At 40.0% G+C, this 17,854-nt stretch overlaps 3 protein-coding genes across 3 annotated transcripts; 1 reads left to right on the top strand and 2 right to left on the bottom strand.

The window, feature by feature from the left end:
• Positions 1 to 1,577: 1,577 nt before the first annotated feature.
• Positions 1,578 to 8,350, bottom strand: Toll-7 (Toll-like receptor 7). The gene is made up of 2 exons (XM_076531390.1): positions 7,525 to 8,350; positions 1,578 to 7,456 (listed from the first exon to the last, which is right to left on the bottom strand). The coding sequence occupies exon 2, from the start codon at positions 7,429 to 7,431 to the stop codon at positions 3,337 to 3,339; it is 4,095 nt and encodes a 1,364-aa protein (XP_076387505.1). The 5' UTR covers positions 7,432 to 7,456; positions 7,525 to 8,350; the 3' UTR covers positions 1,578 to 3,336.
• Positions 8,351 to 9,281: 931 nt separating this feature from the next.
• On the top strand, positions 9,282 to 12,662 carry LOC100882853 (uncharacterized). The gene is made up of 3 exons (XM_003706275.3): positions 9,282 to 9,501; positions 10,204 to 10,743; positions 10,807 to 12,662. Exons 1-3 carry the CDS (start codon positions 9,435 to 9,437, stop codon positions 10,899 to 10,901), a joined length of 702 nt encoding a protein of 233 aa, XP_003706323.2. The 5' UTR covers positions 9,282 to 9,434; the 3' UTR covers positions 10,902 to 12,662.
• Positions 10,805 to 17,413, bottom strand: LOC100882745 (galactokinase). The gene is made up of 4 exons (XM_076531391.1): positions 16,919 to 17,413; positions 15,921 to 16,139; positions 15,618 to 15,819; positions 10,805 to 13,235 (listed from the first exon to the last, which is right to left on the bottom strand). Exons 1-4 carry the CDS (start codon positions 16,988 to 16,990, stop codon positions 12,679 to 12,681), a joined length of 1,050 nt encoding a protein of 349 aa, XP_076387506.1. The 5' UTR covers positions 16,991 to 17,413; the 3' UTR covers positions 10,805 to 12,678.
• Positions 17,414 to 17,854: the final 441 nt, after the last annotated feature.

Here is a 17,854-nt window from a genome sequence, read left to right as displayed (position 1 = left end):
TGGTGTAGGCGCATTAATAATGTAAGTGTGCAGATGGTGTGCAGTGAGTGCGCGGTGGCGCTGACTAGGATCAATGTTCCGTTCGCGATCTATATAGTATTATAGTATAGTGTGCGTGCATGTAACGAGAGCCGGCCTGTGTGGGAAACAACAACACCGTTACACAGGTCATTTTCACAGGAATATATTTGCGGATATTCTGATCAAACGTGTACGATGCTTGGATATGTGTTCGAAAAACAAGCATAGATGGCTGCACGATCGATTCGTGTTGTATCTCGTTAGGATTTGTTTGGACAGCGGGGGAAAAATGTCGAGGGAAAGGTGCTTATGAAAACGATATTTACTGTGTTTGTGACTTCCTAATTCAGGGAATATGGAATCGTTAACGTTTGCGGTCGAAAGGCGATGCTATAGACACGGCCTTTGTAACTCTTCGTCGGTTGACAAGTTGCACTTCACTTTATGCATTCAATCTTTTGTTTCTGCTGATATTAACACCTTACGGGCGACAGCAATTAAAACGTGGATATAACGTAGGGGACAGAGACTGAGATGGGAAACTGTAAGGGGATGTGTGGAAATAAATTATACTGTTTGGAGATTTGAAAATTTAGGGATGTAGACATTTTGGTATTAGAGCGATTGGATAATTGAGTAACCTAATTTTTAATTTTATTTGGTTATGGGAAATTTTGCAGTTTTAGATTGTCGAAATTTTTATGTTGGTAAATTTAGAATGTTAGAAATTTTAGATTTATGAATTATCTAACTTCGCAACTGTACGTTATGAAATTTTGAGTTCTTTAGTAATTAAACATCAATTTTTTACAGTGATAAATCTGGAAGTTTGGTAAGAGGGATATTAATCTTTCAAGACTGTAAATTAAGAAATGGAGTATCAAAGTTCAACAAGGTACAACTTCTAAATTTACAAATCAAAATATTTGGAGATATAAAAATATAGAAATGTCAATCTTCCAAAATTAAAAATTTACAAACTTGAAAGTTACAGCAGAAACATTAAATTTTTAGCATGTCAAATTTTCCAGCTAATGGTTTCGACATTAAAAATGTCGATATCCAAAAATATAAAAATGCAGAATATTAAATCTTCATATGCTAAACTAAAAAATTTGTTTGTTCAAAAATGTAAAAAGAGAAATATTGAGTTTTCATATAATTAACCTAAAGAATTTATATATTAAAAAATGCGAAAATACAGAAACATTAAATCTTCATATAATCAACCTAAAAAATTTCCATGTAAAAAATATAAAAATATTAAATCTTCATACATTCAAACTAAAAAATGTATAAACTGAGAAATGCAAGAATACAAAATTTCAAAAATTTGAAGTTTCCGAATATACAAATCAAAATTAACCAACATTGGCTTGTTACTTGAACAAAGTTATGCGTCAGAGTGATATACCATTTTCCTAACCCGTTTAGCTTTTAGAACCGTGTAATACAAAGGTTTCAAAGAGATCTCCGTGCAGGTGTCCGTGTTTGAAAAAGAGTGAAGCGGACAGGGATGCGGTCGCAGATCGGGTGTTATGCTCGCAAGCGTGTAATAACGTATTTTATAAATTTATTCACATGATTTAAATAAAATCAAGTATACAGTTTAAGTTTCGACGACACGGGCGTGTCGTGGTCACAGTACCGCAAGCGCATGCTTTCTTCCTCTTTTCTCACTCTTAATTACCGTCTGTATATTCTCTTGTACGCGACGAATAATATCTTACACGAGGCGACGTTCGATATACATATTTACATATCGTACAAGTATCATCGGACATATAAAATTACAAAAAGGTCGTCTACCTAGTCGAGAATTCAAAATCGAAGCTAAAACACTCGCTCGTACACGCATTCTCTCTTACTCGATTGAGAAGGACGTAATCGTTCGTTCGTTCGTATATATATATACAATGTACATACGTACACACGCGCCGATACAAGCGTACAGCTTGCAGCTCTATTTACATATTGCGCTCGTTACGATAGAATATTTACACGCTCGTGAACGTAAATCGTCATTGAAAACGATTTCCCCGCAAAGGAGACGTCGCGTTTATACTTTATCGCTCGCTGAAATGTCGTCGAGTACGAAAAAGAGACTCTCCCTGTCGAACTAGGTTCTCGCGAGACGCCATTCAGAATTTTGCGCGCGCGCAATGTGAACGGAGACACCAGACAGATACCGGGGAAGAGCCGAGAAGGATGAACGACAACAAAAGTGTGTAGAAGGAAGAGTAGTCCGAAGGGGGAAAAAAAGGAAGGGAAAAGCCAGGAGTGGAAAAGTGAACAATCACGCTTTTACCGATGAAACAAAGCAAGAGCGAGCGCGTCTCGCGAGAAGAGAAGAAAAAGGAAAAAAAAGAACAGAAGCGAGCAAATATTTCCCAAGTAGCATCGGATAATCGGCTAATCGCAAATCTCTCGTCTCGACAACCCGTGACACTCGATACGCGAGAATTCAAATCGAAAATAATATCTTCCGTTCATCGACTGCCCAAGGTTATCCAGGATCGTCTACCTCGGCGATGGACAGATCGACTGCCCGTCAGATTCCTCGCGGGCACGTGGGTGCATCGGTACAACTTGATTATACGATACTGAATCTGTTATTACACTCCAACGAAGTTTACAAATTTTTAAACTTACAATATTCGACTTTTTATACTTGGAAATTTTCAATTAGGAAACTTTAGTACTTAAGTTTTCACGTTTCCGCATTAAGAAATAAATTTCCACATTTTCAAATAGAAAAATTCAAGAGTTTTCATAACCAGAAATTTTCAAGGAAATTAAAAAATATGTTCTAAAATGAGAAATTCAGAATTCTTCAAATTTTCCAGCTGAAAAATATAGAAATTTTAAACTCCTAAAGTGAAAAGTTTAGTCTTTCACAAACTGTACAATTTGGAAATCCATAAACTTTCAAGTCCTCAAGTTTCCACCTGAGAAATTCATAAGTTTACAAACTTCCAAATTTTCAAAATCAGTAACTCTCAAACTTCTAAATTTAGTAACCTACAAATTTCCAAGTTCTCAGGTTCTGAAATTTAGAAACGTTTCAAGAGAAAAAGTCACAAGTTTTTATATCAATCTCAGCGTACCGTTTTCACCGATTTTGTATCCATGCCCGTATCCGCGAATGGCAATGTTTGGTTCATCCAAACAGCGTGCTCTCGCAGGCACAGTTGCCCTCGACTATAAAGTACAAAGCGGCACGCGTCCCCTTGTGCGTCGTGTGAACACAAAAAGCAAGAACAAGCTTCTTCCTTCTGAGAACGTATCACAAAAGAATCGTCAATGATCGCGAAGCTAGACGAGATAGGCCTGTCCGGAGGATGGCGGCGGAGGTGGAGGCGGTGGTTGTTGTTGTCTCCAGGCGGTCCTTTCGAGCGTCGAATAATCGGAGTCGATGGAGGAGTATATGTGCTCGGACAGGGGTCTCCTGTGATCCTCGCTGCTGCCGCTGCTGACCGTCGTGTTGGTGGCGATGAGATTGCTACCTGGTACGGTGACCGCATCCCGGTAGGCGTGATTGACGGTCAGCCTGGGCTGCGGCGACGAAGGTGGCGGTTGTTGTTGCGGCACGGACACAGTGCCACAGGAATAAGCGGGCGGTGGTGCGTGCTGCAGCATCAGCGCGGTCGTCGGTGACGAGTCTTTGAACAGAGAACGTTGCCTTTCCTGCGCCCGTAACGTGGACATGCTGGTCTTTTCACTGCCGACGCCGTCCAGTGTGTACGTGTTGATGTTGCGTTTGTAGACGAGCGGCGACGATTTACTCTCTACGGATATGTCGCCCACGTTGGCCGGCGGTATCGCGTATCTGAGACGTTCCCAGAACCTCTTCTCGCCCCACGTGAGTATCGCCGCCGCGGTACGAAGGTACGGTCGTAGTTCTGGATCACGTTCCACTTCGGGGCACGCGTGTCCCGCTTGCACGACTACTAATTGAGCGGCTCGACCGCGGAGCGCCTCGTGCAACGCTGCCCTAAACTCGAAACGAGACCACTCGGTTTGCAAGAAGTTACGGGTCAAGATGATGAGCACGCGGCGGGAAGCGTCGACCGCCTCCAGGACGACCGGTGCCGGGGCGGAAGTTCGAAGCACGCAGGGCAAGTCACGGTGATGCAAGCAAAGTCTAAGACCCGCGGTTCCGTGTTCGAGTTCCACGGCCAACGAGTGCAGCACGAAGTCCTCGTCGTTGGGGCTGTAGCAGACGTAACAGTCGTACAGGCGTTCGCGGTCAGCGTCGCAGCAGGTGCTCATCGGCGCAGCGGATGGCATGGCCGCGGTTCCACCGGTCGATTTTCCCGGCTTCGCGCGCAAAAATCGTAAGCCGTACTTGGAGTACGCCCAGGCACCGACCGGCTCGCGGAATATGAACGCTAGAACTATGATCACTAAGAGTACCAACACCGCGGACAACGTGGCGGCTACTAGAGGCAGGTAATCGGAAATCATGATACTCTCGATGACGCCACCCTGAGAAAAGTAATCGGAACAGACCGTCTCGTTGACGTTTAATCGACGACGATAAGCGGGCCTCGCGTCCCCGCCGTAATAACACCAAACGTCGCTAGCGTCCACCACTTTGTGCGCGTTGTCCGACACCCACGAGGACAGTTCCTGCAGGAACTTGCAACGACAGGACCACGGATTACTACCAAGAGACAGTTCGACGAGCCTAGCGTTCAGGGTGACCTGCCACACGGGGAAGGTCACCAAACGATTACCGCTTAGTCTTAAGATCTCGAGCGAGTGCAACGGCAAGAAGGTCAGGTTACTGATAAAGCCGATCAGATTGTTCTGAAGATACAGCTCGCGCAGATGCGACAGACGCTCGAACTCGAAGCCTTTCAGCTCGCGTATACGATTGTCCTCGAGGTGAAGAATTTGCAGGTTGTTCAGACCGTTGAACGTGCGATTCTGTATCGATTCGATGCCGCTCGCGTTTACGTAAAGCACCCGCATATTCTTGCGCCCGATGAACACGTGATTTTGCAACTCGCGTAACACGTTACCGTCTAGATAGACCTCGGTCGCGTCCATCGGTATTCGACGAGGTATCTCGTCCACGCCGAGACCGGAACAATCCACGGCGTTCGTCTTCCACGTGCGATCGTTGTAGCACTTGCAGCCGGCCGGGCAGGTCATTTCACAGTCACATGCATCGAAATCACAGCAGTGGCATAGGGCGAAACAATGGGCCTCGTAGCGACAAAGGAACTGCTCGGCCCGCGCCGTGGACGCGGGCACGATAGCGACGCCACGTGGGCCGGATGTACGGCACATTACGTTATCCAGATCCATGATGCGCGGATATTCCCCGGTAGACGTTTGATTGTTGATCGACGGCAGCCAATCCATGGAACAGTTGCAGTTGAACGGGTTGCCGCCGATGTAGAACTCCGGCAGAGGTTTGTCCTCGGGAACTTTGGTGAGAAGCAACGATGTGAGTTCCATCGTCTCGATCATGTTCGCGTACATATCGACCCTGGTTAGGTTCACCTTGTCCGTGAAGGTGTTGGGTCGAACGACGCTGATATAGTTATTGTTTATGAAGAGTAGCTCGACGCTGTCGGGCACGGACAGAGGGGTCAACTCGGTGATACGGTTGTGACTGGCGTCTAACGTCTTCACCTTCGTATCGCGGATCTCGTAGTAGTTGCCTAGGCTCTCGATGAAATTGCCGTGTATGTCCAGCCACTTGAGGTTGCCAGGAATAAAGGCGTAATCGAACCATTCAATGTGATTCTCCGACAGATTCAGCAACAGCAAACTGGCGATGCTGGTAAAGACGCCGTTGATGTCAGACAGGAAGTTACCGTCCAGGCGTATCGCCTCGAGCCGTTCGTTTCGTTCGAACGCGTACCTCTCGACATGCTGCACCTTGTTCCTGGCTAAATTAAGAATCTGCAGATTGGGCAGATCCCAGAGCATTCCGCGCGACAGATTTCCGATATCGTTGCCGATCAGTCGCAATCCGGTAAGCTGATCGAGATTGCGGAACGAGCCATTGTAAAAACTGCTGATCCGGTTCTCGCCTAGGTCGAGGGTTTTCAAGAGAGCTAGGTCGCGCAGCGCGTCGGGCACGGCCGTAAGCTCGTTACCGCTCAAATCCAGTTCCTTCAAATCGGAACAGTTGCGAAACGCCAACGGGTCGATGCTCGCGATAGAGTTGCCGGACAACGTGAGCCGATTCAGCACGAACAGGCCGTTGAAAAGTTGCGCTCCCACGGTGTGCAGCTTGTTGTCGGACAGCTCGAGGGTGTGCAGATTGTACAGGGGCAGAAAGGCGTTGCTCTCGATCCGATCTATCGAGTTGTTCCGCAAATCGAGAATTTGCAGGAAGAACAGATCCTTGAACATGTGTGCGTCGATATGCGTCAATAGATTGTAGGACAAGTCGAGCACGATCAGTCGAATCAGGCCGAGGAACGTGGTCTCGTCGACTCGATCGCTGCCCAACCGATTGCCCGCCAGATTGAGGACCAGCAGCTGCTCCAAACGGGTGAATATACCCTTAGGCAAGTCGCGGAGGCCGTTGTACGCCAGGTGTATCTCTCGCAAGTCCCTCGTACTGGCGAACAGCCCTTCGGGCAACGAATCCAGAGAATTGTAACTGGCATTAAAGGTACGCAGCACGGTCAGCCCGGTGAGCGCATCACCAGCTATTTCGACAATCGCGTTTCGCTGCAGGTGCAGTTCTTGTAGCTGGCGCAGACCTAGCAGCGGGCTGTTCTCGGGCAGGCGATTCAAGTCGTTTCGCGACAGGTCCAAAATGCGAATGTCCGCCCGACAAGGCTCCTCTTTCCCTTCGGGCAAGATGTCCCTCCGATTCAACCCTATCTCGTTCACGTCGCGCAAACGGTTGCCGGTCAGATTCAGCGTTTGTAAATTATCCAGTCCGCAGAGCAGACCTACCGGAAGCGCCTGCACGTTACTCTCGACCAACTCTAGCGTGTGCAGTTCTCGTAGCCCTAGCAGAGAGTCCGGAGCTAGTTCGAGATAACGACCTGCACCCCATACGGCGTTGAACGTTTGCACTGTCAGTTTCTTCAGTTCGAGCAACGGTTGGAACGCGCCCTTCGGGATACGTAGCACCTTGCACCCGTGCACGTGGAGGTCGTGCAAGCTGGTCAGACGTTGCCAGCTTTGCGCGTTGAAGCTGCTCTCGAAATGATGGACGTCGCTGCAACGGATGCGTAGCTTGAAGGCGCCGTCCAACGACGATACGAGGCTGGTGATCGTGCCAGGATCCAACACCCTAAGGGTGCAGTCGGCGGAACGCGTGTCGTTGCCACCCTCGGACAACCACTTGCAAGAGGCCCCGGTTGATTCCGAGAGTATCGTCAAGAGGAGGGCCGCGTTGATCAGCGTCATGAAAACATACTTGGCTGTCATCTTGGGCTGCGACGTCGCGCGGCTCCTAGGCAAAGCTTGCCGATAACGAACGAACCCCGATCACTTTCGGAAATATAGGGAAACTATTCTCACCCCTTGCTCACCCTCCTTCCTCACCTACACACTCGCACAGCGATGACACACGCACGCACATACACACGCGAGCGAGTGCGAGCGCGCGCGCGCTCATGCACCTCCTATCACGTAAGTACGGACCGGCCCATTTCTCTTGCCCTTTTATTCGTGGGCTGGTGGAGAAACACCCTCCTGCCTTACGCTATATTCCACTGTTTCTCACTCGCGAGCTCCTCGGACGTCTCCTCCTTCGAACCGGCGGCTCGTATTTCACCGTCTCTCCTTTCGCACAGACTTTTCTGCCAGTGTCTTTGCCTGGTTCAAATCGCCGCGGCAAATGGATAAGGCACGATCGAACGAAACGACAGAACGAAAACAGTCCGTAGAGAACCGTTTGCGCGAAGCGCTCGTGCACCACCGTACACTCGCCTCGCATCAAGCACCAGCACTGATCCAGCAGACCCGCTGCTGAGCGCGCATCATCGGCATTCCCGACCGTTCCTCTTCGATTTCTATCCCCGACGCCAGAGCGCGCCACTTTTTAGAATATCCTGTCAAGAAACCGACACGAATGGGGAGCAGAATTCAAAGCATATGCGACCATATGCGCGGCGCGTTGGTATGTGCACCGGTTTTATACGCTGCTCCCTGCCGATTGGTGCACTTTTTCTACACCTTTGTACGTGCCAGCCCATTAGTGAATGCCCCTAATCGATGCTGGGGCAAATTTTAAATCCTGCGTTTTATCTACCCGCTCGTTTCGAAGCGACTTGACGCATAATAATTGTCAACTTGCGACGATACCATTTATTGCAACTCGCTTCTTTTTTCGCATTCGTCGAAAGACCGTACTTTTGAGCAGCGACGCTTTACAAGTATACAAGGGATATTGAAATATGTAATTGGGAGACATCTTTTTATTTCGTGAATTATTTAGATTAGATACAAATTTTAGTGGAATTATGAATTAATTTCTCTTCAAATTATGGTATAGCCTCTGACACAGTGTAGTGAATAACGCAAATTAAATCTTAAAGAATTCTCAGAATCGGACGCAGTTTTCAATTTTTTAAATTTTGCGTCTCACAAGTTCATTTTGATCTTAAAAACACAGAAATGTTCAGAATGGTTAAAAGATATTTTTTATTTGAACTTTATTTGAGATTTCGAAATTTTGAATTTTTGTGACATTTTAGAGTTTTAGAATTTTTGAACTTTTTAATTTTGATACTGAAATTTTTTTTTTTTTTTTAAACTGGAACATTCAGATTTTTGAGCTTTGAGACATTAAAATGACTAAATTTTTTAATTTTGAGAATTTATTCCTATATTGTGAAAAATGTGTGCCTTGAAAAATATATATCAACCCGATAAATTTTTACGATCTTGCTGTATCATGGCGGAACTGTAGGAACAAGGAAATTCCTAACGTCCACATCTAGAGACATCTCTGTCTTCGCGTTCCAAAACAATCGAATTATTAAAAATATTATTTTTAAACTGCTGTAATTAAACTTTCGTTTTGCAATACTATAAAAATTTAATAACCTATTACGAATTAAGTTAATAAAATATGGATATTTACAAATCTGAGTAGATAATTATAAAATGCGTAGTAATTTACGTAATTATTGTAAATAAAGATTATTCAAAGAAAGTATGTCAATTGTTTATTAAATTTCGTGTACCTGTATATCCTTTTCCGCCATCTAGGGAATACATTTGAAAAACGACGTGTAGCGTCGCCACCGTCTTCGTGTGGCTGTAATTGGTGGAGGACGACGCCAGCGACCAGTTCAATTTCAACCAGAAGCTTACGTTGCACGCTCCTGCGACTTCGTTTGTAGCGGGGAATCCATTTGTCAACATCCAACTTCTTTAAACAGTATACGTTGTTGTCCCAAGGTATTTGCAATCCTATCGCAAAAATGAGACTGATGAATATAACATGCGTTTTGTTGGCTACAACAATCTGTTGTGTCGCGGCCCAGGCTGGTAAGTACGAAATATTAAACGTTCTATTTGCTTTCTTTTTATGTCTATCGAAACGTAGTTTCTATCCAGTTATGTACTACGTATATCCAATGGTTATATACGCAACATTTTTCCGTTCGAGAATTCTCTGGAATTTCTCGTTTTGTCAAATTTCCTGGTACGCTTGGAACATAGCGGTACGATAAACTAATGAATATGAATTAGCGATATCGTCGAGATTTTTAATTCGACGCCGTGGACACCGTTCACTCGTATCGCGAGTCATTGCTGTCTTTCGTTTTGCTGACGCTCGAGAAATATACGCATACTGAAAATGATGCAATTTGTTTTCCATTAGTTTCGATTATTTATTCAGCCCGTTGAATCGGTTACGACACCTTTGTTCACCAGTTTTACACACTATTATCGATTTTATAAACGTGTCTGGCGGGACTTTTTTATAGTTTAAATAATTTAAATTTATTACGGAAAAAGGAAGTTGATTAAGTATAACAAAAATAAATAAATGAAGCCTGACAGAATTTATTTCCTATACAATTCAAATCACAATAAAAAATGATTTTTCATTAGGTTCTGAATTGATTGTGCACAAGTACATAGTATGATCCAAGTATTTGCATTAGTAATGCCACTTTTATCAATGTGTAGTATATCAAATATTTATCTCTTTCCCTCTCAATATAATATTGATTCTTTGTACAGCTGCTACAGGAAAGGAAGATAAAAATGCCAGTCAACAGTCACCGGATATAGCTGCTGTTATTCCTCCTAAAAATCCTCCAAGTACCGGACCTGTTGTTCCTCAAGCTACTGAGATTACAAAGAATGCTTCTGCCAATAGTACCTCCAGTGGTAGCACTAATAACACTACCAGTGTTGTAACTAACACTACGAAAGCTGCTAAGTCTACCAAGGATATACCTCTTAACACTACTGTACCCGATGCTGTTACTCCTACTGTTCTCCCTGCTACCAAAGACAGTGTCAAACCAACCGACGCAAGCACCACAGTTAAACCTGAAAATATTACCCAATCAACCGTGTCCACAACAGCAAAGATCGTAACTACTCCTACAATTTTAACAACGGAGGCAACAACAAGTAAAAATCCTACAACTACAGCTCCAAACAATGCATCAAGTGCTGTACCATCACCTGCTACAACTGCGGTTCCAGTGTCAACAAATGTAGCCCCACCATCTCCATCTAAAGAGCGACACTTCGATGGCCTCAGTTTCTTAGGTAGATATTTGATTGTACACACGTTATAGAGAGTGATGATATCATGAAACATTATTTTTCCAGGTGGCATCATCTTAGCTACATCTTTGATGGCAATTGGTGTTCTCTCATGGAAATTTTACAAAACATTCAGCGAACGGGACTACCGCACTCTATGATGCCGCGGAGGACGTCGCTAAATATTCCATTTTCAACAAGTAAACACAGTCGTTTGAACTGAAAACTATGAATTTTACCGTTCCAATATTGCGTATTTTTATAACGCACTTAAGTGTCGCGTGATTTAAGTGCTCTTAGTAATGTGATGTGTAAACGCGGTTCCGTTTCTTTGTACTAAAAAAAAAGGAAAAAACAAAAAGACAAATTACACGCTGATATAGTATTGTTTTCTCTGTACTTTCGCACGCGCATTTACGGGAAAGATGTAACAGAGACGTAGGAAATTTAAGGGCACTAGAAAAGAAAAGAAAGATAAAGAGAAATCATAGAGTTTCCCATGCGCATACGCAACAAAGTTAACGACCAATCAAATACACATTCCACAAAATAAGATCAATTCTATGGCATAACAATTCACGTGTTACTTTCTGCTCAAATGAAGATCATTTATAACTGTTTTTTTTTTTCGTTCTTTTTTATTGTACTCGTTTGTAAAGTATCGTACATACAATGGTGTTAAATTAGTCTAGGAAAATGAAATTGTATACAAAGGTTCCTAAGGTGTATTCACAATTCGAAGTTCAACCAATGTACTACAATGTATGTGGTATGAACAACGGTACAATTCTTGTGAATCTGAATTTATCGTCGTATTCTTCATCTGTACTCTTCAAGTAATATTTGCTTAAAAGTTTTCGACAATACTTTCTACAAGTTGTCGGGAGGGAGCGACGTTCGTACGAATAAATCGTGGACGCTCCTGTATACGATTTCATTATATAGCATTGTTGTTGGGACATTTTTGTACGATTCCAGAAGATGAAACTTTTTAATTTTGACTTTCTCACCTGTTCAAAGGACAGATTTTGTAACATGACAATTGATGTTTTACTTCACGTTAACACGTACAAGTGTTTATTTTTGTTTTCTTAATGTTAAGTTAAAAAAAATGCGTACGGTAATTTTTGTTTCGTTTTAATTACCAATGTTATTATGGATACACCGTAATCACGGTCGATGATACCGAATCCTAAAACTCCCTCGACACTTTTCAATCCGTTTATGATACGTTCAACATTGTCCGGGTATTTCCGTATGGAACGTGGGTTTTCTCCCATGAGCTTTCCTATAATATTTCGATAAGAGAAAATTGTATAGTTTGGGGAAAACTGGGCTTCTCTTAATTAAACATAAGTGTGGAAGTATTTGGTCATTTTCCAGATTTATTTTTTTGTAGTTTTGGATCTCCGTTCTTTTCGGGACATTTCTGATTATTTGAATTTTTCTTAGGATTCTAAGTTCTGGAGATTCTCGGTTTTATACAGAACTTAGATTTTTCTGAATTTCCTCCCTGTGATTTTCCTGACATCCCTCTGTGTTTTCCTTGAATTTTTCCCAAGTTTTTTGGATTCTCCTTAAAACTCGTAATTCCCCTAAGTTTTCTCTGGGATTTCCCAAGCCCGACTGGTGGGGAAACTCCTCCCACGCTTATCTTTAACCAAGAGAAGCCTGCACATTGCACCCGAGTGTACAAAAACAAGTCGAGGTGATTTTTGAGGGAAACGTACCTAAATAACTTTGGAAACATATTAAAAATCGAAGATATAACTTACTACTATATAAGAAAAGATATATTATATATATATATAGATATATATTATAAAATACAGCCTAAAATATTATTTACGTTTCATGTAATATTTTAACAAGCCATGTAAAATACTTGCTTATATCAAATATACAATATTAATACTATGCAATCAATCTAAGAATTATTTAGCATGTCGTACCCAGCTCTTTCCAATCTTCCGACACAATGTTATCGATCATTCGTTCGACTCTATTATCTTCATCTACGATCTCGTTGATCATTTCAATCGTTTCTTGGGAAAAGAGGAGTTGAATCATCGAATCGCCGTGAGGATGCGTTCTCCATCGCGACGATGTGTTGAACAAAGTCAACACTTCGTTCTTGTTTTCGCTCGTACAAGACGTCGATGTTTCTTTGCCGCATTCGATGAAGGCGAAGTCAACGTCCATCGAGTGCCAATCGTAAATTCCGATGTCGAGAGACTTCGCGTCGAACGTGAAAATCTTGTCGTTACATCCTACGACAGAGGTCAAAATGTCCCCGAGACGGACTTCGCAAGGGTACGCTGCTTTTTTCTCGGCCAAATGGCATGCCAGTGTTTTCTCGAGAACGTTGCCAGTGTACGTGTTCGTGATCGCTTCGAGAAACGTGTACAACGCCACGACCAAGGCGGAGCTACTCCCAAGACCGCGTTTCATCGGCACGTTGGACGCGATTACGATTTTAAATCCAGGAACGTGTGCTGTTAACAGTATCGATCGCGTTTCAACGAACACACGTATAACACACACTTTCTGTACCTTACGTATTTCTTTTTATCAGTCGTTTGCATGGGCTTTAATCATTTATGCGTTAGATTATAACAAGGATATTAATTTTAATTTACTAGGGTATGATTAGCTGCGTATTTGTACTGTTATTAAGTTACATTATTATTACTGGAGTAATATTTTATTAATTTAATTACTGATATTACTATTTTTGTAATTTTGGGTTGTGAGTAGAGTATGATTATTTATGTATTTGTACTGTTATTAAGTTATGTTATTATTACTGGAGTAATATTTTATTAATTTAATTACTGATATTACTATTTTTGTAATTTTGTGCTATAAGTATGTTATGGATTTAGTACAGTAATATTTCAATGTGTGCTATTGTATTACTATGGATTTGTAAAAGGTCACTATACTACTTCTATTATATTGTACTGTTTACTATGTTACTGTGCTTGCATGCTACTATTCTGTTATTATACTATTCTCATTGTATTTTTTTAGTACATCACTGTACCACAACACTATTACTATACTATTTTATTATTTTATTATGCTAGTAAATTATTATATCATTCTACTATCTTACTGTTCTATTTAAATAAATATTTCAGTACTACTACACTGTCATTGTACTATATTATTATATTAATATACTATTACTCCATTTTGTTAATTCTACAATACAAATATTATTATTTTAATAATATAAAGATACAGATATACTATTTTATCCTATTACTGTAATATTCCACTATATTATTATAGATCAACTCTTCTGCTATTTCATTATTCCACCATCTTGCTATCATATTTAACTGAATGAGCTTTTTACTGTCAGTGTGACACTCCTCCATTATACTTTGCAGTCCTCATTATACTGCTATGCTATTACTCTGTTATATTACTCTTCTAACTTTTGCTAATTCAATAATAGAAATGTATTATTGTCTTAATATTCTAATATTCTACTTCATTATTGTTCTACTGTTGTACTATATAATTATACTACTTTTTTTATCATTTTACAAATTCAATTATTAAAATGTATTATTGTCTTAATATTCCAATATTCTACTTTATTATTCTTCTACAGTTGTACTATATAATTATACTACTTTTTTATCATTTTACTAATTCAACAATAGAAATGTATTATTGTCTTAATATTCAAATATTCTGCTTTACTATTGCTTTACTGTTGTACTATACAATTATACTATTTTTGCATTATTCTTCTATAATACCATATCACTAAGCATTACTACCTAATTTTATTACAACTACAATAAGACTCAGATTTATATACACAAAGTACTTGAGCGTTTCACGTTTCGAGTTAATACTCATAATTACACAGAATAAATTACAGTAAACTCTCATTATATTACCAATAGGCGTTAATAGAACGTATGCGGTCTAATGCGTAGTAATACAACGCGTGCTAAATTAACGCACGGCAATTGTAACAAAATTATTACTACATACGCTTAAATTTTAACAGATAATTTATACTACCAGAATATGAAATAAATTATGAATAATCAGTTTATCACCGCTAAAATGTTCTTCTATTTTAACACCCATAATGTATTTCGGATTAGATATACAGTAAATCCTCGTTATTATTTCCGTCATTAATTCGTTCTAAAAATTTTAACCGTACAATCTCATAAATTTAAAAATCCTCAATTTTTAGAGATTAATTTTAAGTCAATGATATATGTTTCTAAATAATTTTTTGTATAATCTGTTTGTAAATAAATTTTATTACAATATGTTTGCAAATAATTTTTTAAATAGTGTGTCTGTAAATAAATTTTAGAATAACGTGTTTGTAAATAATTTTTAAACTAATCTGTCAGTAAATAAATTTTATAAAAAAAAATTTTGTAAATAAAATTTAAAATAACGCGTTTGTAAACAAATTTTAGAACAACACGTTTGTAAAATATTTTTAAAGTAATGCATTTGTAAATAAATTTTAGAACAACGTACTTGTAAATAATTTCTAAAATAATGCACTCATACATAATTTTTAGAATATGATACTGTGTTAAATAATAATTGAAAATGAACAGGTTTTACGTATTAAAAAATACAAAACACAAATAAAACTTTTATTCGCACAATATTTTACACAAGCGTAGACACATTTAAATACTAATTAGCTGTATGATTTACGTACGTCTCTTAGTTGCCTCACTATACATGTTGTTGCATATGTATATCTCCTAAAATATACTTTCTAGACAGTGAAAGTAAAAATAAAAAAGCAAATTTTAAAAATAACGCAAGTGTGCATAAGAATCGAGGACTTACTGTACTATAACAAAATGGACATATACCTCGTCTGGCCTTGAAACTTAGTATCGTTCCCTTTACATATCGCAACCACGGAGTTATTTCCGCGGATAAGTCTAGCGACTCGTCGTTCAAACGAATGTCGGATACTCTGCAGCCCGCAATTTCGTCCGACAATGTTTTAACGTTACACCATTTGTTGCCGTGGCTTCGTGTGCCGACTATCAAAGTGACAAGTTGTACCGCCTGTTTTATTTCAACGAGAAAGATAAACGAAGACGTACGCGCCATGTTACACGGCCATGAAAATTAAAAGAGGTATTTACATCGTGGAAAGTTGCACATACCATGGACAATGATTTGCTCTCCACGAGATTTGTATTTTTCCCGGCCACCGTTAGACTTCCGGGCGCGAACACTGCACAGGTTGGATAGCTTCCGTAATAATTATTAAATTCTTTTTCGGCTTTCGACTTTAATTCGTCCACGCTGGACACCAACGAAACTTTCGACGAGAAATCATCGTTTAAATATGGCTTCACTATTTTGTAGTAATCTTTAAGAAACTATATTAAACGATTAACAAAAACTTCTATTACAAGTATATGTCATTTTGTGAACTTGTGATGTAGATTTCAAATTTTTAGTATGGAGGACAAAATGTATACTTGAAATGTAGAAATAAAAGGAACAATATTTTCTATATCATTAAGTATATATAAACATATGTAGCTGTATATTATATATAACATTTACAGCAACAAATGATCCAAAACTAAAGGCAATAAGATTATGTACAGTGGAGGACGAAATGTAGACTTGAAATACAGAAATAAAAGCAGCAATATTTTCTATATTATTAAGTATATTTAAACATGTATAGCTGTATATTATATATAACATTTACAGCAACAAATGACCTAAAACTGAAGGCAATAACATTATGAGTAACTTGAAATGACTTGAAATTCATGAGACCGTAAGAAATCGTATTCGGAAAAAAGTATTCATTAATATACAGCTACTCATTATAAAATATAGAAAGAACAATATTTTCTATATTATTAAGTATATTAAAAGTGTATGAATACTTTTGTCCTCCATTGTAATTATAGCAACACGAGGTTGGTACCAAAAGTTAACCCTTAACCTACAACTTTCTGCGTCATGCTACAGTATCAAGGCAACTAAAGTTAAAATAGTAAGTAAATTTCTTCAGCGATTCTCGATTAGTAGAATTGTATCCAAAATATAATTGCAGTGTAAATACGAGTGTTTTATTCTACGTGTGCGTCACGACATTGTAGGACAAGGGGTTAAGCCTTTCAGTATCGCGAATTCTTACTTTATCTTTTGATAAATTGTCGTACGCGTAACGGCCGCATGGTGTATGGATATTACGGGATTTATCGTTCATTTCAACGCGAGAAAAAGGGTCCAATGAACGGATCAACGTGTTTCGCGATTTGACATTTTCGATCGAAGAAATAAAAAACGGTCGTCCTCTGTTTTTCTTCTTTGATTTGTTTCTAGCATCGGGCTTCAATCAAACGTGTAGAAATGGAATCGTATATTTTTCCTTGAACTGTGCGTCTGCAAAAATCGAACTAGTCACATCGCGGTTACTGTATTCTTCGATTTTTGTTACGTAAAACGTAATATCCACGTTATTTGCGCAGCGACGAGATAGAAACGAAATGAAGAGATAAGAGATGCATTGCATCCGCTGTATCGATCATTCCTGCAGAGAATCATTCGATTTTCGTAACAGAAGTGTACGTAGAAATAAATATTGACGTAAGCACGGATACGTTATCTGCGTTAGCGTTTGTTTCCGAATACGTTAACCGTTGGTATTTTGCTGCGACTGGAAATATGAAGCGGCGGTATCTTTTACCGGTTACGCTTATGTTACTGGCGATAGTATAACGGAAATTACGAGTATATCGGTATGAAATGGCCATATGCTGTATATGCGCAACCATGCGGTACGATAATTAGTTGTACGTCACGAACATCACGTAATTATCACACAGTGAGGCATTCACTTGTGGAAGATACGTTATGTAAATTTTAGCGAAATTGATGTGGAAGAAAGTTGCAGGCTGAAAAAGAAATGGGAGGTTTATAAGTTTGTTGGAAAATTTAGGAATATGTTTTTTGTATTGATGCTTGTATACGCGGAGGTGTATTGTGGAAATTATAAGGGAGGTTTTATATTCATAAATTTGTCAAATTCTTAATTTCTTGATTTTGTAATTGTTCAGATTCCCCACTTTTC

This window comes from Megachile rotundata, chromosome 4, assembly GCF_050947335.1.
Source record: "Megachile rotundata isolate GNS110a chromosome 4, iyMegRotu1, whole genome shotgun sequence".
Lineage (NCBI taxonomy): Eukaryota > Metazoa > Arthropoda > Insecta > Hymenoptera > Megachilidae > Megachile > Megachile rotundata.
The sequence above is the reverse complement of the archived record's forward strand: the minus strand, read 5'-3'. Positions and strand labels throughout refer to the sequence as shown.